The sequence below is a fragment of the Carcharhinus amblyrhynchos genome, chromosome 1, assembly GCF_965287045.1.
Source record: "Carcharhinus amblyrhynchos chromosome 1, sCarAmb.v2.hapA, whole genome shotgun sequence".
In the NCBI taxonomy this organism is placed as follows: domain Eukaryota; kingdom Metazoa; phylum Chordata; class Chondrichthyes; order Carcharhiniformes; family Carcharhinidae; genus Carcharhinus; species Carcharhinus amblyrhynchos.
This window is the reverse complement of record NC_137324.1, coordinates 128,712,638-128,735,152: the sequence shown is the minus strand read 5'-3', so window position 1 is coordinate 128,735,152 and position 22,515 is coordinate 128,712,638. Positions and strand designations below refer to the sequence as shown.

The following is a 22,515-nucleotide window of genomic DNA, read 5'->3' as shown; positions in this document are numbered from 1 at the left end:
TATAAGATGATGAATGGGATGGATAGGATAGAGGTGGAGAGGCTCTCCCGCTCAGAAAGGACAGTAGGACTAGAGGGCACAGCCTCAAGATAAAGGGGGGGCGGTTTAGAACGGAGTTGAGGAGAAACTTCTTCACTCAAAGGGTGGTGAATCTCTGGAATTCTCTGCCTGTTGAAGTGGTGGAGGCTGCCTCGCTAAATATTTTTAAGACGCGGGTTGATGGGTTTTTGATAGGCAAGGGGATTGAGGATTATGGGGAGAGGGCAGGAATGTGGAACTGAGCCACGACAGATCAGCCATGATCTTATTGAATGGCGGGGCAGGCTCGAGGGGCTGGATGGCCTACTCCTGCTCCTATTTCTTATGTTCTTATGTTCTTAAACCTCCATTCACTGCAGTGGGACCGGAGAATTCCGGTCAGGGTTCATGGCGATTGTTACTCATAGTGTAATTCTAGCTTGGACTGGAAATCCAGAAGCAGCTAGCACTAAACTAGACAGGGAATCAGGAATTAGCTATCCCTTACCCACTGGGAGGATGTCTAGTCTTAGCTGAGGAAGATTGTGTAGATGAAGGGAAGCAGAGGAAAATACAACTGCGTAATGTTGAAAAATCTATATTTTTCAAATTCTTGGTTCTGAATAATTTACGCAAAAGTAAAATCCCCTGATTAGTATTCTTAATCTTTTAGCATTTTAGTACACTTGTTACATAAACAAAATTGATGGCTTTTTTTCCCATGGAATCACATTTTGTGAATCTTAAATGCATCCACTAAGCACAACTTTCCCACAGTGATGCAATCCTGCCCAGAATGCCTTACATTGTTCTAGGAATTTCAAAAGCAGTGCTGTAAGCTGAACTTTTCCATCAAGAGACCTATAAATGTAATTATACATACTCCAGTCCATTCAGAAAGATAGCGTCCGATTGTTTCAGAAATGGTTGCAGGGTTTTTGCTTTCCTCTACACCTTGTTCCTCAATGTGCCTATGTATTTCTCGATACCAGTCCTAAAATCTTCTTTTGTGAGATTGGAGCCACACGCCTTTGCTCTGCTCCCAGTATTTAATAACTAGTGACGTTGGGAGAGGACATTTCATGTTGAGTGAAGTCCCAACTTGTAAAGGTTTGTCCAAAATGGGTTAGATCTTTTCCAGAGAATGGTGTGACAGTACACGTTCTGGATTTGGGGCTGGATTTTCCGGCTGCGCTCACCCAAAAACCGGGAAATCCCGCCCGAGGTCAACGCACCTTTGCATGGTCTGTATCCCATTAGCTGCGATTCCCATGGTGGGCAGGATGGAAAAATTCTGCAGTTGATCTTTCTCACTATGCTTAACAGAAAGAAAAGCGGTGATTAGATTATTAGCAATGTGTTAGTGAGATGTGGGTAATATTGACAGTATTTATTGCCTATCCCTTACTGACCTAAGGATATTAAGGCTCAACCATCGTATTTAGGACCAGAATCAAGTGACAGCCTTTGCTGAAGGACATTAATAAATCAGCTGGATTTTTCTGGCAATTTATCAGCTTTCAGTAATTCTTGCTATAACCACAAGTCTACCTCTGAGCATTGAATATTAGTCACTTGTCTACAATTAATTTCCTTCAGAATAGCTTCCAGTTCCCAATATATATCTGTTACATTGTTAGAAATGACATCCCTCAAATGGAATGTTCAACCAAGGCCCTATCTGTTCATTTCCCTAGTTCAGGCCAGATTAAATGAGGCGATGGCATAGTGGTATTGTCACTAGACTAATAATCTAGAGACCCAGGGCAAGATCTGGGGACCAGGATTCAAATCCTACTTTGGCAGATGGTGAAATTTAAATTCAATAAAATATCTGGAATTAAAAGCCTACTGATGATCATGAAACCATTGTTGAGTGTTGTAGAAACACATTTGTTTCACTAATGCCCTTTAGGGAAGGAAATCTGCCACTCTTACCTGGTCTGGCCTACATGTGACTCCAGATCTACAGCAATGTGATTGATTCTCAACTGCCCTCTGAAATTGAGAGCAATTAGGGATGGGCAATAAATGTTGGCGCAGGCTGCAATGCCCACAATGCCCACTGCCTGCGAATGGATAAAGAAAATCTAGCCAGAAGAAGAGAAGGAAGATCTTCTCTTGTCATGGCCAATGTCACCAAAACCCAGATTAAATGACTATTCTTAATATTGCTATTTGCTCTATTCAAAATACTGCCACAATTACCTACATTGAAACAGTTACTGAACCTCATACAAAAATAGCAGTTAACTTCACTTTGACCTTTTCCCAAAAGCTTTGATAAGGTGCAAAGCTCTGTTGTTGCTGGTACTCCAACACACGTGTTTCCTCCTAGTAGCACTCCAATATCTCCACTCACCAGAACTGTGCAACAAAAAGACCGTACGGAATAACATTAAATTGAAAGTTAAAATGATTCATATACATTGCACTCCCATAAGTTGTACAGAAGTTGTGATTCATTTGAAAGCCATGTAATAAAACAAAACGTTTTCAAACCTAATGCATGGTATCTGAATTGTTTGGATGGCGAGCGGGGCTACTCGCCAGTCTTACTCAACAAATTGACCCATCTGAATATCTGTGCGACATTCTTCCTGTGACCCTTCAGTAAAACAAACAATCAACTTTTGATATATATTGGGGTGGCATGGTAGCACAGTGGTTAGCGTTGCTGCCTCACAGCATCAGGAATCCAGATTCAATTCCTAGCTTGGGTCACTGTCTGTGTGGAGTTTACACATTCTCCCCATTTTCACGTGGGTTTCCTCTGGGTGCTCCGGACTCCTCCCACAATCCAAAAAATGTGCTGGTTAGGTGCATTGGACATGCTAAATTCTCCCACAGTGTACCTGAACAGGCGCCCAAGTATGGCAACTCGGGAATTTTCACAGTAACTTCATTGCAGTGTTGATGTAAGTCTACTTGTGACAATAATAAATAAACTTTAACCTTTAATTGTATATGGCAGTTTTAGGTTCTGTGACTTTAATCGTTTAACACGGATAGGGTGACTTCAAGCCATTGGAGTGGTTAGCATTGCAAATCAGATGACTGCTTGTCTTGTCAGATACAGCAAGGAAATTGAGAAGGAATGCACGGCACTGTGACAGAATGGAAATACATTCTAATTTGGGTAGATTAGACAACTGGAGATTTTTTGATTGATGCTGAGATTGCTGTAGGAGAGAAAGCGCAAAGTATAGACTATTCCAACCCTGCTGGTGCAAAGCTGCTTATTCACTTGTTTCTTTAGAAAGCCAGTTAATAAACAATAGGCAGCAGGTAATAAATCATACAAACCACGTTACATGTTATTAAAATGTGTTCGCAAAACACATCTGCAGCTGGATGTTAGCTTGATACTTCTTTAACAGTTTTTTTTTAATATATACAATCTATTTTACATCTAAATCAACATTTGTAGTTGCACTTTGTATCATTCTGTCACAGTGTTGTGCATTCTTTCGTATCTTCAGTATGATCCTTGTTAATGGAACAACATTGAATATTCTAATTTGGACTTTTTAATTCAATCACTGGTCATTTCCTTCCTTGGTTTTCTGTTTTACCTGATGAGTTTTTTTTCCATTGGCTCAAGTTAGAGATGTTATTGATGAACATTCCTTACCTAAGGAAAGATCTACTTGCCATAAAGGGAGTACGACAAATGTTTGCTAAATTATCTCCTGGGATGGAGGGATTATCCTGTAATGAAAGATTACAGGATAATCAATGAAGGCCTTCATTACTCTGGGGTTTGAGAGGTGATCTTATTCAAACATAAAAAATTCTTATAGAGCACAATAGAGTAGATGCAGGAAGAATCTTACTCCTGGCTGGGGTGTCCAGACACAGTAAGAAGTCTCACAACACCAGGTTAAAGTCCAACAGGTTTATTTTGTAGGAAACGCCACTAACTTTCGGAGCGCTGCTCCTTCGTCAGGTGAGTGGGGAGTTCTGATCACAAACGGGGCATATAAAGGCACACACAGTTTACAGAATACTGATTAGAACGTGAGTCTTTACAGCCAATCATGTCTTAAAGGTGCAGACAATATGAGTGGAGAGAGCATTAAGCATAGGTTAAAGAGATGTATATTATCTCCAGACAGGACAGTAAGTGACATGTTGCAAGTTCAGACAAGTCATGGGGGTTACAGATAGTGTGATATGAACCCGAGATCCTGGTTGAGGCCGTCCTCGTGTGCAGAACTTGGCTATCCGTTTCTGCTCAGCGACTCTGTGCTGTCGTATGTTGTGAAGGCCATCTTGGAAAACTTTTACCTGAAGATCTATCCTGTTGGCTGAAGTGTTCACCAACAGGAAGGGAACACTCTTGCCTGGTGATAGTCAAGCGGTGTTCATTCATCTGTTGTCGTAGCGTCTGCATAGTCTCCCCAATGTATCATGCCTCGGGACATCCTTTCCTGCAGCGTATCAGGTCGACAACGTTGGCCGAGTTGCAAGAGTATGTACCGTGTACCTGGTGGATGGTGTTCTCACTTGAGATGATGGCATCCATGTCGATGATCCGGCATGTCTTGCAGAGGTTGCTGTGGCAGGGTTGTGTGATGTTGTGGTCACTGTTCTCCTGAAGGCTGGGTAGTTTGCTGCGAACAATGGTCTGTTTGAGGTTGTGCAGTTGTTCAGGGGCAAGCCCACAGATAACCTCACGATGCTCCACTTCTCCAGCTTTCACCCTAAACATGTTAAAGAAGCCATCCCCTACGGACAAGCTTTCTGTATACACGGGATCTGCTCAGATGAGGAGGATCGCAACAGACATCTCTAGACGCTGAAAGATGCCCTCATAAAGAACAGGATATGGTGCTCAACTCATCGATCGACAGTTCCGACGCACCACAGTGAAAAACCGCACTGACTTCTTCAGCAGACCACCACGGGACACGATGGACAGAGTACCCTTTGTCATCCAGTACTTCCCCGGAACGGAGAAGCTATGACATCTTCTCCGGAGTCTTCAACATGTCATTGATGAAGGCGAACATTTCGCCAAGGCCACCCCCACACCCCCACTTCTTGCCTTCAAACAACTGCACAAACTCAAACAGACCATTGTTCGCAGCAAACTACCCAGTCTTCAGGAGAACAGGGACCAGGACACCACACAATCCTGCCACAGCAACCTCTTCAAGATGTGCTGGACCATCGACACCGATACCATCATCTCACGTGAGAACACCAACCACCAGGTACACGGTACATACTCTTGCAACTCGGCCAACATTGTCTACCTGATACGCTGTAGGAAAGGATGTCCTGAAGCATGGTACATTGGGGAGACCATGCAGATGCTACAACAACGGATGAATGAACACCACCTGACAATCACCAGGCAAAACTGTTCCCTTCCTGTCAGCAAACACTTCAGCAGTCATGGGTATTCGGCCTCTGATCTTCGGGTAGAAGTTTTCCAAGACGGCCTTCGCTACATACGTCAGTGCAGAGTCGCTGAGCAGAAACTGATAGCCAAGTTCCACACGCATAAGGATGGCCTCAACGGGGATCTTGGGTTCATGTCGCACCATCTGTAACCCCCACAACTTGCCTGGGCTTGCAACATCTCACTAACTGTCCTGTCTGGAGACAATACACATCTCTTTAACCTGTGCGTAATCCTCTCTCCACTCACACTGTCTGCACCTTTAAGACTTGATTAGCTGATCAGCTGTAAAGACTGGTACTCTAATCAGTATTCTGTAACTATGTATGCTTTTATATGCTCTGTTTGTGATCAGAACTCCCCACTCACCTGACAAAGGAGCAGCGCTCCGAAAGCTATGGCGTTTCCTACCAAATAAACCTATTGGACTTTAACCTGGTGTTGTGAGACTTCTTACTGTGTTTACCCCAGTCCAATGCAGGCATCTCCACATCATGGGGTGTCTAGAACCAGGGGACATAGTCTCAGAAGGATGGCACAGTGGTTAGCACTGCTGCCTCACAGCACCAAGGACCCAGGTTTGATTCCTGTCTTTGGTGACAGTCTGTGCGGCATCTGCATGTTCTCCCTGTGTCTGTGTGGGTTTCCTCCAGGTGCTCTGGTTTCCCCTCTCAGTCCGAAAGATGTGTTGGGTACATTGGCCATGTTAAATTCTCCCTCAGATGCCGGAGTATGGTGACTAGGGAATTTTCACAGTAACTTCATTGCAGCGTTGGTGTAAGCCTACATGTGACACTAATAAATAAATTTAAAACTTTAAAAACAGAATAAGGGGCAGGCCATTTAGGACCGAGATGAGAAAGGAAAGTCTTCACTTGGAGGATGGTGAATCTTTGAAATTCTTTGCTCCAGAGGGCTGTGGAGGCTGAATCGTTGAGTACGTTCAAGGCTGAGGTTGATGGATCTCTACTAAAAATAGCAAGAGATGTGACGATAGCGCAGGAAAATGGTGTTGAAGTAGAAGAACAGCCATGCTCTTATTGGTGGACAGAGCAGGCCTGATGGCTGAATGGCTTACTCCTGCTCCTATTTCTTATGTTCTGATGGGAAGAGACTGCAATCTCATTTTAGATGTTCCAGTTCCAGCAAAACTGAAAGTCTGTTTAGAAACAGAACCAAGTTCTCACTCTGGACGGCAACAAAATATCCTGGTGCCCTGAATGGTATCTTGTATTACAGCGATGGGAGAGGAGAAAGCCTTGGGCTTGTTATGATTGAACCCTTTTTGGGTTCACTGTTGTAACATTTTGTAGAGTAGGCCCTTGGGGAATGAGATGGACATGAATCAAATTTGGTTAATGAGGTGCTCCTACAGCTCACAAAGCAATGACAGCTTTGCCTTGTATGCATTTGGCTGCTTTTATCTAGAAACAGAAGTGTTTTTATTCATCGTGACTCGCAGTCCCTTGCATTCAATTGTATAGAAGTCTTAGAGCATTTTCAGGCCATCAATTGCTGGCTAATCCATTTACACTCGATGGTGGGTGGGGAAACTTAGAGAAATGAACCTCCTCCTGCTTCAGATACCATGCCCTAACAGGGCATTGGCAACCATGGACTTCCATTAGATTGGTCCATGATTATGCTTGGCAGGGGACAGGAGCAGTTTGCTGTTGCCCACTAACTCACCAGGAAACTCCCTTGCTCTTGCATCAGGCATCTTAGAAGGATTTACAAGCTGATTATCAACCTGTTTGACCAAGTTATGAACAAACCTTCCTTGGCCATCAATTGGGTTTAGAACCCAGTGGTAGGGATGCTAGCACTGTGTCACAAGACCCGTTTAGAAATGATGGTTTCTAAAATTGGGGAGGTAGTGGTATATTGTCGCTGGACTAGTAATCCAGAGACCCAGGGTAATGTTCTGGGGACCTGGGTTTGAATCCTACCATAGCAGATGGAAAAATTTGAATTTAATAAAAATCTGGAATGAAAAACCTAATGATGACCATGAAACCATTGTCGATTGTTGTAAAAAGAAACCCATCTGGTTCACCAATGTTTTTTAAGGAAGGAAATCTGCCATCCTTATCTGGCCTGGCCTACATGTGACTCCAGATCCACAGCAATGTGGTTGACTGTTAAATATCCTCGGGGATGGGCAATAAATGCTGGCACAGCCAGCCAAGCTCACATCATGATTATAAAAAAGAAATTAATTAGGAAATTAGCTAAGCTTTTTGAGGGTTGACAGGAGTATTGCTGTTGATGTGGACTTTCTTAAGGCATTTGATGGAGGGTTGTACGACAGATTTGTGAACAAAGTTAGAACTTGTATGGATGTGAAATTGGCTCAGTCACAGAAAACAGAGAATAATGATGAACGGTTGTTTTCCAGAATGGGGGAAGGTTTATGGTGGAGCTCCCTGGAAATCAATTGTTAGGACCCTCCTCTTCCTGATGTGTATTAATGGTGTACAGGGCACAATTTCAACATCCGTGGATAATATGGAACTTGGACATATTGTGAAACACGAGGAGGATAGTGTAGAACTTCAAAATTATATAGACAGGTTGATGAAATGAGCAAACAAAGGGGAGATTAAATTTAATCCAGAGAAATATTTGGTAGAAAGAATGCAAAGAGATGACATAAAATTCTAAAAGGGAGTAAAGGAGCAGAGGGACCTAGTTGTGTGCATACATCATTGAATGTGCAGGATAAGTTGAGAGAGTGGTTAATAAAGCAGACTGCATCCTAGACTTTATCATAGGGGTATAGAGCACAAAAGCAAGGAGGTTATGTATAAAACACTGGAGTATGGCATCCAATTCTGGATACGGGAGGAAAGATTGGATGCACTGGAGAAAAATTGATGAGGATGGTCTGGGAGGAGGAAGATTGTAGGTAGATTGAGAAGTAGGAAGATTGAGAAGTTGGGATTACTTTTGTGGAAGTGAAGACTGAGAGGAAATTTGACAGAGGTATTCAAAACAATGAGGGCTCTGGACAAAGTAGGTAAGAAAAACTGGCCCTATTGGTGGAAGAATGGAGAATCAGAGGCCACAGATTTAAGGTAACTGGTGAAAGAAGCAATGATGGGAATTGTATTGACTTGCTGTATGATGTATAATTTTACGGTTGTAACTGGACGGCACGGTGGCACAGTGGTTAGCACTGCTGCCTCACAGCCCCAGGGACCTAGGTTCAATTCCTGGCTTAAGTCATTGTCTGTGTGGAGTTTGCACATTCTCCCCAAATCTGCATGGGTTTCCTCTGGATGCTCCGGTTTCCTCCTGCAGTCCAAAGATGTGCGGGTTAGGTGGATGGGTCATGTTAAATTGCCCCTTAGTGTCAGAGGGACTGGCTAGACAAAATGCACGGGGATAGGACCCGAGTGGAATTGTGATTGGTGCAGATTCAATGGGCCGAATGGCCTCCTTCTGCACTATAGGATTCTATGACGACATGAAAAACGTCTTCATGCAGCGAGAGGTTAGATTCTAGAATGTACAACCTTGCAGTGTGTTGGAGGCAGGGTCAGTTGAGCTTGCAATAGGGAATTGGATTAATATCTGGAAAGAGAGAATGTGCAGAGTTATGGGGAATAGTTGGTGGCCTGGCTTTAGGTGAATTGCTTCTTCAGAGGGCCAGCACTGACATAACTGATGGAAGGACCTCCTGCATCTTGAGGGGAACTGCTTGATAGAGCAGACGCAGCACGGTTTCGTTAAAGGGAAGTCGTGTCTGACAAATTTACTGGAGTTCTATGAGGATGTGTCTAGGGCGGTGGATAGAGGAGAGCCGGTGGATGTGGTCTTTCTTGATTTTCAGAAGGCGTTTGACAAGGTACCTCACAAGAGGTTATTGCAGAAGGTCAGGGGGCATGGAGTTGGGGGTAGGGTGTTAGCGTGGATAGAGGACTGGTTGTCAAATAGGAGGCAGAGAGTGGGGGTCAATGGGTGCTATTCGGATTGGCGGATGGTGACTAGTGGAGTGCCCCAGGGGTCGGTGCTGGGGCCTCAGCTATTTACCATTTATATAGATGATCTGGAGGAGGGAACCGAGTGTAGGGTGTCGAAATTTGCTGATGACACCAAAATTGGTGGAAAGGCAAATTGTGCGGAGGGTGGTGAGAGTCTACAGAAGGATCTAGATAGGCTGGGCGAATGGGCCAGGAAATGGCAAATGGAATTTAATGTTGGCAAGTGCGAGGTGGTCCACTTTGGTAGGAATAATGGTAGGAAGGATTATTACTTACGTGGAGAAAAACTGCAGCAGGCGACGGTGCAGAGGGACCTCGGGGTCCTTGTGCATGAGTCGCAAAAACCCAGCTTGCAGGTGCAGCAGGTGGTCAGGAAGGCGAATGGGATGCTGGCCTTCATCGCGAGGGGGATTGAATATAAAAGTAGGGAGGTCTTGCTGCGGCTGTATAGGGCATTGGTGAGGCCGCAGCTGGAGTACTGTGTGCAGTTTTGGGCGCCGTACTTACGCAAGGATATTTTGGCCTTGGAGGGAGTGCAGAGGAGGTTTACTAGGCTGATGCCGGAGTTGAGGGGGTTGAGCTATGAGGAGAGGCTGAATAAATTAGGCTTGTACTTGTTAGAGTTTAGAAGAATGAGGGGAGATCTCATTGAGACATATAGGATGATGAATGGGATGGATAGGATAGAGGTGGAGAGACTCTTCCCGCTCAGAAAGGACAGTAGGACTAGGGGGCACAGCCTCAAGATAAAGGGGCGGCGGTTTAGAACGGAGTTGAGGAGGAACTTCTTCACTCAAAGGGTGGTGAATCTCTGGAATTCTCTGCCCGTTGAAGTGGTGGAGGCTGCCTCGCTAAATATTTTTAAGACGCGGGTTGATGGGTTTTTGATAAGAGAGGGGATTAAGGGTTATGGGGAGAGGGCGGGAATGTGGAACTGAGCCACGACAGATCAGCCATGATCTTATTGAATGGCGGGGCAGGCTCGAAGGGCTAGTTGGCCTACTCCTGTTCCTATTTCTTATGTTCTTATGTTCTGTGCTGAAACCATTCTATGTATAAAACACTGAATATATGTTATATTTAAACTTGAATTTATTTCAAGCCGTTCAGTTCTGAGTGACACTGTTTCTATCTTGTCGTTGTGAATTGTGTCCATTTCAGTACTGTCTGTCAAAATATAAAATTACTTGTCCATGTGAAAGAAGTGTGAGAAACCTCCCAAATGCCATGCTTAATAAAAAGCGATGCCTTATCTACAGTTTTCCCATCCATGTTAAGCACATAATTCAATTTGCTTCTAACATAGCTCTCCATCGGTATGTTTGCATGCATCAGCAGCACTAGTTACAAAAAGATGGAACTGATAAGAAGCAACAGTCATGAATAAAGGGCCCATAATTTAATATGGCAAAGCACAGTGCCACATAAATCTAAGTGCTGTCAAAGAGTTATCCATATAATTTAGCAATTTCTTTCAATCATGCCTTGCATCAGTGCCTCATGTGTTACTATTGCTTTGAGCTACCTTGAGAGGAGACATTTAAGGGGTAATTTTTAAAATGCCCCCAACACTGCCTTGAGTGTCATTTGGTAGGAGAACAGTGTAAGGTAGGTGGTATGTCAAAGGATCATAGAATCCCTACAGTGCAGGAGAAGGCCATTTGGCCCATCCTCCTCCAGGCCCTATCCTTGTAACCCCATGTATTTATCCTGTTAACTTATCCTGACACTAGGGAGCAATTTAGCATGGCCAATTGACCCAACCCTATTATATATATATATATACCCCTGGTTTTCTAGTTATTGAAGTTGATATGAATCTGATTTTTGCACTGCATTATTACAGTGAAACTCCTGCTGAACAAGGCTACACATCAGAAGGCTCAACTTGCTGAATCATTATTCTGGTGTACGATTATGCTGGAGCAGGAATTCTTGATGCTAAAGAAGGGATTCCGCGCAAGACACTTGACTTTCAGGCTTCCTCAAACAGATGTTTTAAAGTTGAAAAAGAAACAAGAAAATATTGAGATAATCAGCAAATTGCACAGCAGTCTGCATTTTTAAGAGTTAAAAACTTGACATAATCCAGAGGCATTGCTTTTACCTTTGCAGGTATTCAATAGGGTAACTCACAAATATCATTCCAGAATTTCAGAGGTGGCACAGTGGTTAGCACTGCTGCCTCACAGCTCAGGGACCCGAGTTCGATACCCTGCTTGGGTCATTGTCTGTGTGGAGTTTGCACATTCTCCCCGTGTCTGCGTGGGTTTCCTTCGGGTGCTCCAGTTTCCTCCCACAGCCCAAAGATATGCGGATTAGGTGCACTCCTTAGTGTCCCACGGTGCGTAGCTTAGAGGGACTTGTGGGATAAGTATGTGGGATTATGGGGATGTGGCCTGGATGGCATTGTTGCTGGTGCAGACTCAATGGACCGAATGGCCTCCTTCTGCACTGTAGGGTTCTATGAATTTAAGCTCATAACCTAAGTTACGGACACTTCAGAGAGTGCTATACTGTTTGTGATGCCACCTTGCTGATGAAATGTTAAACTGAGGTTCTGTCTGCCTGTTCAGGCAGATATCAATGATTCTGTGAGACTGTTTCAAAGAGTAGAGAGTAATCCTGGTGTCCTGGTCAAAATTAATGCCTCAGATAACACCAGTAAGACAGATTAACTGCTCATTTATCTCATTTGTGTGTGTGATTGACTGCCACATTTAGTTAGAGAACACCAGAGTGTATACTTCAGAAATAAATTATCAGTTATGGAGCACTTACTGACACTGTGATATGACATAGAATCATGGAATCCCTCCAACACAGAAGGAGGCTATTCAGCCCATCGAGTCTACACTGACCACAATCCCATCCAGGCACTATCCCCACATATTTCCCCTGCTAATCCCCCTGACACGAGGGTCAATTTCACTTGGCCAGTCAATCCATCCTGCACATCTTTGGACTGTGGGAGGAAACCGGAGCATCCAGAGGAAACCCACATAGACACAGAGAGAATGTACACAGTGACCCGAGGCTGGAATTGAACCCAGGCCTCTGACGCTGTGAGGCAGCAGTGCTAACCACTGTGCTACCGTGCCACCCTGGGCTAGAATTCTCTGATTTCATTTGCCCCACCACTGTTGCCAGCAAGAGTGGAGAATTTGGCGCTCAGCTGGACTGGAGAACCCCAGCCGCGGGCGAGGTCAGAGAATTCAAATACATTTTGCGTTGATACTGAGCAATGAGGGAAGGTTTATATTTTAGATATTGTGAATGCCAGTAAGCATTTCCTTCAGCATCACATCAGAGGTAACTTCGATGCAACAAAGCAGCGTGCGAGAACATCAGAGAAGTGAAATGGAATTTGACCCATCAATCTCACCCAGAGACCATGCGCAATTTTCTGTCTGTCATTGGCTTCATCCACACAATTACTCTCCTGCAGAGATTGTCTCACACATCAAGCACATCACCAAACTACTGAAATAAAAATAAAATGCTGCAAGTATTCAGTAGGTGAGACAGCATTTATAGAATGAGAAACTGAGTGAATGCCCGGGGCTTTGTCAGAGTGGTGGCTGGTCCACCGGTAGAATGAAGGAGCAGTGCTCCGAAAGCTCGTGCTACCAAATAAACCTGTTAGGCTTTAACCTGGTGTTGTGAGACTTCTTACTGTGCTCATAGGAAGAAAGTGGCGGGGGGGGGGGAGGTGGGCAAAACCTCACCTCCCTCATGTCTGGGAGCCCTGTCTGGATTTTCTGTCCATCGGGCAGTTGAAGGGCAGGCTACCTCTTCATTCCAGGGATGAGATTCCATCTCCGGAGACGGCCAGCAGTCTTCAGCATCAGCCGTGGCCGGAATTTTCAGGATGGCAGGAGCACATTCCCGTTGATTCTGACAGCCCCGCCATCCCATGATGGCACAGTGGTTAGCACTGCTGCCTCACTGCATCAGAGGCCCAGGTTCAATTCCCAGTTTAGGTGACTGTGTGAAGCTTGCACGTTCTCCCTGTGTCTGCATGGGTTTCCTCTGGGTGCTCCGGTTTCCTCCCGCAGTCTGAAAGGCTTACTGGTTAGGTGGATTGGCCATGCTAAATTCTCCCTCAGTGTACCCAAACAGGTGCCTGAGTGTGGCGACTAGGGGATTTTCACAGTAACTTCATTGCGGTGTTAATACAAGCCTACTTGTGACACATACAAAAAATATATAGTCTTCAGGCGGCGTGGTGGCACAATGGTTAGCACTGCTGCCTCACAACTTCAGGGACCCAGGTTCGATTCCCGTCTTGGGTCACTATCTACGTGGAGTTTGCACATTCTCCCCGTGCCTGCATGGTTTTTCTCTGGGTGCTCGAGTTTCCTCCCACAGTCCAAAGATCTGCAGGTTAGGATGATTGGCCATGATAAATTGCCCCTTAGTGTCTTGGGATACGTAGGTTAGAGAATTAGCAAGGTAAATGTGTGGGGTTGTGGGGATAGGACCTGGGGTGGGATTGTTGTCGGTGCAGACTCGATGGGCTGAAAGGCCTTCTTCTGCACTGTAGTATGTCAATGTTTCTATGATTTCCTGCTCTGATGAGCGTTGACTTGCACCCTCACTTGGAAGAAGTGAGGATTGGCTGACATCTCTCCAGCTCATCCAAGCACAGCGCTGTAGTGGCCAGAAGAGGTACTGCAATACCATGCTTGAGACTAAGGATGGTATTTTATGACTGCAATGGGTGCAACACTGTCGTAAAGTGCAGCGTAAAGCGATTAGAGCGATTGTCCGGTGCCATTTTTAGACAGTAGGATTTCTGGCACGGTCAGCCTCACGCTGAAAATGGGCAAGAGGTGAGTTAATGTATTCAAATTTATTTAAATAGGAATTTCAATGTGAACAGTGAGACTGGTGCTCAATCATCTGAGCTCACCTGCCTTTATGACTTGCTGGGAAAGGTTCTTGCCAGCAAGGAATGGACATTCTCCCTATGAACGGGGAGCAGTCGACTTGGCCTCGCTAGGGGAACCGGTGGCCACTGAGGCCTCCTGGGGAGGCCAGGGGCAAGGAAGAGTGCCCCTTGGGAAGTGCCCAACTGGCAGTGCCACCCTGGCACCTGGGCAATGCATACTGGGCACCTGGGCAGTGCTAGGGGTGGGGCCAATGGGGGAAGGGGCCATTGGAGGTGGGGCTAATGGGTAGAGGGGGCCCGCTGCCACTTTGCAGCGATCGGCTGGGAGAGGGCAGTAGGGCTGCAATTAGTGGGGGAGGGACGGGGTCTGCGATCATTCCGGGCAGTGGGGTGTCATCAGGGGCTGTATCTCAAGCTGTGGGCCCCCACGATTGTGGGGGAGGTGGGGAGAGGAAGCTGTTTCAGACTGCCTGCACAAGCAGGGGCCTGAAAGCTCTCTCTTTGACAACTGCTGCTAATGTGCATGTACAGATCAGAGCTCTGCACGTGCACACTAGCTCCCTCTGCAAGCTGTCTGGTGCATTAAGCACCACCATAAGCTTCAGCACTGAGCAACAAACTTGCTCAAAATTTTGCAGACAGCGTGCGTATGGTGGTGGGGGAGGGTCTAAAAACACACCCAAAAAACAGATCTGAAACTCTCCCAGTTCCATGCTTGCCCGGCACTTAGAGATAACTTGGTAAAATTTCACCCTAAGGACGGGATTTTGTGGCTGTGCTTGCCCTAAAACCAGAAAATCCTGCCCAACATCAACGGACCTTTGCATCCCCTCCCCCCATAATTCCCACAGTCGGTGGGATGGGAAAATTCCAATCTAAGTGCTGGGAGCTGGTGTCAAGGTGAGTGGAAGGAGTCCTGGGTAGGGGTGGGCAGGGAATGGTGGAAGTTCACGAGGTGGAGTGATCTTAGTATCAGGGAATAGATTGGGAGGGAGGGAGGCCCAGCGGTCTCTAGCCCTTGAGGGGGTGGTGGCTCCCCTCCCGTAGCCTCTCTACTGCAAACCCCGCCAAGGTGGGGGTGGTGGAAATTGTAGGATTCGTGCCCATGAGTAGTGCCCATTGCTGGGACTGCTCCGAACCACAAGCAGCAGCATTGTCGCTGTCTTTGGAAGAAGGTAAGCAGATTGGAGTTACCGGAGTCATTAAGGCAGGTGCCAGCAAAGGAGGTGAGGGATGGTTATTGACGGAAAGCTGTTATTGCCCAGGGATGGCTTTTGCCCTATCTAAAATTGCAGGGAATCCATCAGTGTTTACCTGGTGGTCTCCCCACATGGCTGAGTGCCCATGTGCCACTGGTGAAATGCCAGCTGCTGTCAAAAAGAGTCCCTTAATTAGCCACTTGAGGGCCTCAATTGGTCTTTCAGTGGGACGGCCTACCTGCTGTTAAGCAGTCACCAGGGTGATAGCATGTGACCGGCACCTCCTCCTACATTGCTGCTTGAAGTTCCCCATGTAAAATCCTAGCCAATGTTTCAGGTTGAAGAGCTTCCATCAGAATTCCGATCAGAATATTGGTCTGCTCTTCTGTCTCATTTTCCTTGTCCTTGGTCCCTTGATTTCTTTGGCTATACAATTCCTTCCTGGCTGTGAAGCCACTATCATCTTCATAGCATTTGAAAACACTGACGCATTTTAGTCATTTTCGTTCAAAGCAAGTAAATGGGAAAAATGGTAAATAATCCTGAAATCCGACCGGATGTCCGTATTTTGATACAAACCTCAGCCTTATGAGGTAAAAAGAGAAATACCCAGTGGCTGGGGCAGCATCATAGAGATTGAAAGGTAGTTAATGTTCTAGATCAGTGTTAAGCTTGTGAACCTTGACATTCGACAAGGTTTCTCCCCATCCTCCATCATAACTTTACCGGGAGAAACATTCGTAGAAACACACGTAGAAACTAGAAGCAGGAGTAGGCCCTTTGAGCCTGCCTCACCTCTCATTATGACCATGGCTCATCAATATGCTGATTTCTCCCTGCCTCCCACATCCCTTTAGTCCCCAGAGCTATATCTAATTTCTTCTTGGAATCAGGCAACCTTTTGGCCTAAACTACATTCTGTGATTGTGAATTCCACACATTCACAGCCCTCTGGGTGAAGAAATTTCTCCTCACCTCAGTTCAAACTGTGACCCTTAGTTCTGGACTCCCCTATCTTTGGGAACATTCTTTCTGAATCTACCCTGTCTAACCCTGTTAGAATTTTATTAGTTTCTATGAGATCCCCTCTCACCCTTCTCCAGTGAATATAATTCTAACCAGCTTAGTCTTTCCTCATGTGACAGACTTGCCATTCCCAGGAATCATCCTGGTAAACCTTCGCTGCACTTCCTCTATAGCAAAGTGAGCGGAGGCCCAGAGAAACAGTCCAGTGGCTAAAATTGGCAGTTTTACCATTTCTCTGGGCCCCACCAGTCACCAGCCAAAGTTATAGGAGAGGATTGGGTAAACTGGAGCAGAATTTCATGTTAGAATAGAGATCTAGTTGTCAAAAATTGCTGTGTTTCTACATGTTGAACTTCGGTGCAGTAACTCACTTTGTTACTGTGCAACTGAATGAACACATCAGCATAAACACCAGGTTTATAATTTTCCTTTTAATGCCTTTAGTCTGCTGACAAACAATGTCAGCCCATTGCTGCTGAGTCACCACACTGGAGGCATCCTGTTTAATGTCAATTATTAATATGAACCCAGCGAGATTTGCAGCTGTTTTCAAGAAGCTTAACAAGAAGCAAATGCTGCAGGATGGTAACCTATGGGTTTCCCAGCACATTCTTTTTGAGAAAAAAAGGGACAGTTTATGGAGGATCTTTCTTTTTTTAAACCATTAACACAGTCTTATATTTGCACTCTGCTATATTGGAGCGCAAATATTTAATGTGTTTACACTAAGTTGCCGTTTGGGCTAATGTTGATGAAATGTTGCCCAGCAAAATTTCACGTGAATGTTTTGCATAGTTCAACAGTACATTGAGAACATAAGAAATAGGAGCAGGAGTAGGCCATCTAGCCCTTTGAGCCTGCCCCGCTATTCAGTAAGATCATGGCTAATCTGAAGTGGATCAGTTCCACTTACCTGCCTGCTTGAAAAGTTACTTGAAAAGTTTTTTTTTGACTTTTTTTGTCATATGTATTAGCATACAGTGAAAAGTATTGTTTCTTGCATGCTCCACAGGCAAAGCATACAGTACATCGAGAAGGAAAGGAGAGAATATAGAATGTAGTGTTACACCATAGCTAGAGTGTAGAGGAAGATCAACTTAATGTGAGGTAGGTCCATTCAAAAGTCTGGCAGCAGGAAAGAAGCTGTTCTTGAGTCGGTTCAGCAGTATGTATCTCTTTTCAGCAATAACCATGTTATAAAAGGATTAATTTGGGCTTCATTTGGTAAATTTGGTTCATTTGGTTTATTGCTCCCTCTGGGGATTGTAATAACATCAGGGGCTGGTACACGGGATGTCTGTGGCAGAGATTGACAGCTCCAGGCCCAAGTGGAGGATACATTTTAACAGTTCTATAGCTCTTCAATTCAATTGTGCAGAACCTCACTTATAATGTTTTAAAAATTATTTATGTCACAAATAGGCTTCCATTAACACTGCAATGAAGTTACTGTGAAAATCCTCAAAACATGTACCAAATGTGGTAACACAAAAAGTAACAAAGCATTATGAAAATTTATTATTGAGAAATTTCCCTGATTAATTTCCTGTCATTGAATTTTTTACTTAAGTTTACTCTATTTATTAGTGTCACAAATAGGCTTACGTTAAAATCAGCTAGTCACCACACTCTGGCGCCTGTTTGGGTACACTGAGGGAGAATTTAACTTGGCCAATCCAACCAACCTGCAAGTCTTTGGACTATGGGAGGAAACTGGAGCACCTGGAAGAAACCCACACAGACGCAGGGAGAATGTGCAAACTCCACACAGACAGTAACCCAAGGCCAGAATTGAACCTGGATCCTTGGCACTATGAGGCAGCAATGCTAAGCATAGTGCCACCATTCTGCCCTGTGCCCATTTTCAGTGAACTTTATTGATGGATTGTACCCTCTAATCAGAATATTTGTTCTCCTGTTGTACAAAAGAATTTCAGAGGTTTCAATTCAGGAAGTTAAATGCATTCGCTCAGTTTTTACTTTTTACCCTTTGATTTGCTCCATTGCCTGGATATGAAGTGTATAAGATTAAAAGCTGTAGTATTCTATCTGCAACATTTTCTGAAGGCAATTTATTTAGTTAAGATTTTGTGTTTTTCTGCTCCCAGGAAAGGTACACTTCTCGCTAATAATGGATTTGCAATCGTTGCTGCTTTGATGATGTCCCTCAGTAAAGTTGCTGGCTCCTTCGAAATGCTAATTGTGGGCCGTTTTATTATTGGAGTGAATGCAGGTGAGAATATTTTCTGTTCAATGAAATTAATCTGTTTAGTTATGTTGCTAAAGTGTGTTTGGTAATGTGGAAAGCCCATAGGAAGGAGAACTTCTTGGGGTCGTTTCCTCGGTGCCTGTGATGGGTTTGGGCTGATGACCAAGGAAAAATTGGACCGATTGGAGTGTATAGTTGAAATGGAAAAACAGAGAGGATGATTCTCTTAACTGGCTGTGCTGGGAGCAAATCACACTGATCCTGGAGATCAAAATCGGACCTAAAAATTGGATTTACACCTATGTTCAAACGGTTTGTGATTCTCCCGATCCCTTTCGTGCCAACTGGTTCGCTCCCAGAAAGGGCGTGAGGCCGATTTGCATGGGATTGACTGGATTTCAATCTCATTAGCGAGTCCGGCATTCACCCCTCCCTCCTCCCGGCATGTTCCCACCTCTCTGGCGGGACTTCACATGGCCATGAATCACTCACTATTGGTCTCTACTCATGGAGACTTGGCACAGTGGTCATGCTGGGGTGGGGGAGGGTGTCCATTGAAGCCCTAGGGTGGTCAGACGTATGGCTGGGCTGTGCCCATCAGGTAGTGCCCACCTGGCACACTGGCAGTGCACAAATGGCACAGCTGGGTTGTCCAGTGTGTCAGTTAGGCATGGCATTGTGCGAGGGGCAGTGCTGATGGGTGGGGACCATGATGGAGGTGCTGTGCGGTGGTGGGGGGGGGGGGTGGTGTGTGATGAGCAGATGCAACGCGGTATCTCCCAGGGGGCCATGTGGGAGGGATGTGAGAGGGGCTGGATCATGTTAGGGGTCATGATGGGGGTGTCATGATGGGGGACCTCTCAGGAGGGCCCCAATGCTGACAGCCCATTGTGGAGAACATGCTGCTGGTGAGGAGGGGAAGGTCCCGGTGTCCATGTGGGGAGCGAGGGGGGAGGGGGGGGGTCTGGCAGTGCACTGAGATTAGGTTGCCCTTCAAAACGGTGCCCCAGCGCTCTACAGCTGGGCTCACTGGCATGCTTAGGGCCAAATTTGGATTTTAATTACAATTCCTAATTTGCAATAATGAACTAATATCCAATTCATCTCAGCTGCCAACTGTTTGACACAATGAAACTGAAATCAGACAAGCGAAAGAAGCACTTTGTCTAAGTTAGGAACAGATCAAATGAATTGCTGCACGGCTAGTCATGATAATCTGCACCACATCTCCAGGGACCCCGATGTGGATGATGCAAGATTGAATCAAGCTGTGGCATTTAATGGGAAGTTGCAGAAGCTGGAAATTGGGAAATAGAATATGAATCAGTTGGGAAAAGTATATCAAATTCTGAGATCACATACCAACCGACTCAAGAACAGCTTCTTCCCTGCTGCCATCAGACCTTTGAATGGACCTACCTTGCATTATGCTGATCTTTCTCTGCATCCTATCTGTGACTGCTATACTATATTATGAACCCTTTTCTCTCCCTCTCCCCTATGTACTCCATGAACGCTATGTTTTGTCTGTTCAGTCCGCAAGAGACAATAGTTTTCACTGTATCCCAATACATGTGACAATAGTAAATTAAATCAGATAAATAATTGGCAAATCTGGTATGAATGAAGACAGTCACAACTGGGATAAATGAACTGTCCAGCAGCTTGCCCACTGATTGTGTAAATTATTGTGCAAATATATCACACCATAACCAAGTGTACAGTAGTCCTTCCAAGAGATCGTATGCCATGTTTCAGGACCTTCACCAGCTTCCTGATTATACTGCGCATTTACAATGCTGTATTATTTACTGTAGTGGGGGCCTTGTGGTGCCGTCGGTAGTGTTCCTGCCTCCAAGCCAGCAAGACCCACTCCAGGATTTGATGGCCAAGTAAGCTGCATTCAGAGTGCAGTCAAACACGTTGAATATCAACTTGTAAATCCTACAATATGTGGCAATGACAGGCAGTAAAAACGGGAGAGATTCTTGGACAGCCATGAGATGAAATTAAACTTGGAACCTCTGCCACCAATACAGAAACATAGAAACTAGAAGGAGGAGTGGGCCATTTGGCCCTTTGAGCCCGCTTCACCATTCATTTTGATCATGGCTGATCATCAACTCAATATCCTGATTCCACCACCTCTCCACCCCATCCCCATCCTCCTTAGCCCAAAAGCTATATCTGTAGACAACATTTACCCATGACTCCAGACTACACCACACATGTAAAACTGCATGTTGGCACAACAGTTCCAATTCCTTTCAGTGGAGAGTGGATTTGGGACCCACCTCCTTACCGTAGTCATAACGGAAATTGAGGTGCTTTGAGTTGGACCTGCCGTTCGACGGAGAACTGAACAAGAAAAACATTTACAGTGCCTTCAGAGAAGTGTTTAAAATCCAAAAGCATGTTTCCAACTCCAATGTGAAAATTTCGACCCATGTTCAGCAGTTTTACCTCTCTCAGGCTATTCACATCCTGGGCTAGGAACTGGCATAACCAGATTCCACCCAGTTTCTGAGAGGCTACATCACATTCTTGGCCAACCCTGGCCAGCTTTCCAGTACTGTGCTTGTGGCATTGTTGCTGGTCATTTGATTGTGATGCATAAACATGAACTCACTATATTCTGTAATCTATTCAATTTGTTGAGATTTTAATGAGATTTGGAGCCTCTGACAAGGCTAGCTTTAATCGCCTTTGAGAAGGTGGTAGTGAGCTGCTTTCTTGAACCGCTGTAGCCCATGTGTTGCAGATACATCCAAAGCTGTTAGGGACGTAGTTCCAGGACTTTGACCTTTCACCGTCACTGAGTCAGAGTAACAATCCCAAATCACTGTTGTGTGTGATTTGGAGGGGAACTTGCAAATGGTGGCAGTTCCATGCATCTGTTGCTCTTGTTCTTTTAGGTGATAGGGGTTGCAGGTTTGGAAGGTGCTGTCAAAGGAGACCTGGTGAGTTATTGCAGTGTATGTTGTAGATGGTGCACACTGCTACCACTGTGCACCAGGGTGGAGAAAGTGGATATTTATTTAGAACAAAGCAGACCAATTGATCGGTATCTTGTTCAAAAACTTAGTTGTTGAGCTTCTTGAGTGTTGGCAATGGTTATGTCACTATAAACACAAAAGCATTTCTTTAAATTAGGCTGTTAGGTAAACGTCTCAGTTAGACTTCAATGGCTGAAGAAGAGTCGAGGTTGTATTTGATCTCCTCTTGGCTGAGTCAAAGACAGAAACTGTGTGTGGGATTCTCCAGTCTCGTCCATGATGGTACCCATTGCAGGCGAGAATGGAAAATTTGGCTTTCCAGCCAAAACTCCATTCACTTTTAGTGGCACCGGAAAATTCCAGCCGTGAATGGGACAGAAGGTTTTGGCTTTTGCTTTACATTTTGATTGTAAGTATAAAGTTAGCTTGTTATTTGTTTGAATGTCCTACATATATTTAGGTGGATTTGTATTTTTCATTTTCTTCCAGGTGGATTGGTGATTTATTTCACTTTATAATATTGCAGCCATTACAATAATCTAACGTAAGATTTCAACTTTAAATAAGAATAGCATTAAATAACCATGATTAAAAAGTTGCAGACTCACTTTCTGTACTTCAGGACCCTAATTTCTCACATGTTCCTCACATGGGAATTTGAGTAGTTAACTCAAAGGTCTTTTTTCTGCTAGTAAATGTACTTTATTCAGAGATATTTTTATTTAGTCCAAACAATCCTGGAAGGGAGGACATTTTATTTTAAGATCAAGTCTACAG

General features: G+C 44.8%; 1 protein-coding gene across 1 annotated transcript in view; it reads left to right on the top strand.

The window, feature by feature from the left end:
- Positions 1–22,515, top strand: part of slc2a9l2 (solute carrier family 2 member 9, like 2) — a 372,756-nt gene that overhangs the window by 89,519 nt on the left and 260,722 nt on the right. The window contains exon 5 of the mRNA XM_080192432.1: positions 18,642–18,766. Within this exon, the coding sequence (XP_080048558.1) occupies positions 18,642–18,766 (125 nt within the window). The remainder of the gene's footprint in view (positions 1–18,641; positions 18,767–22,515) is intronic.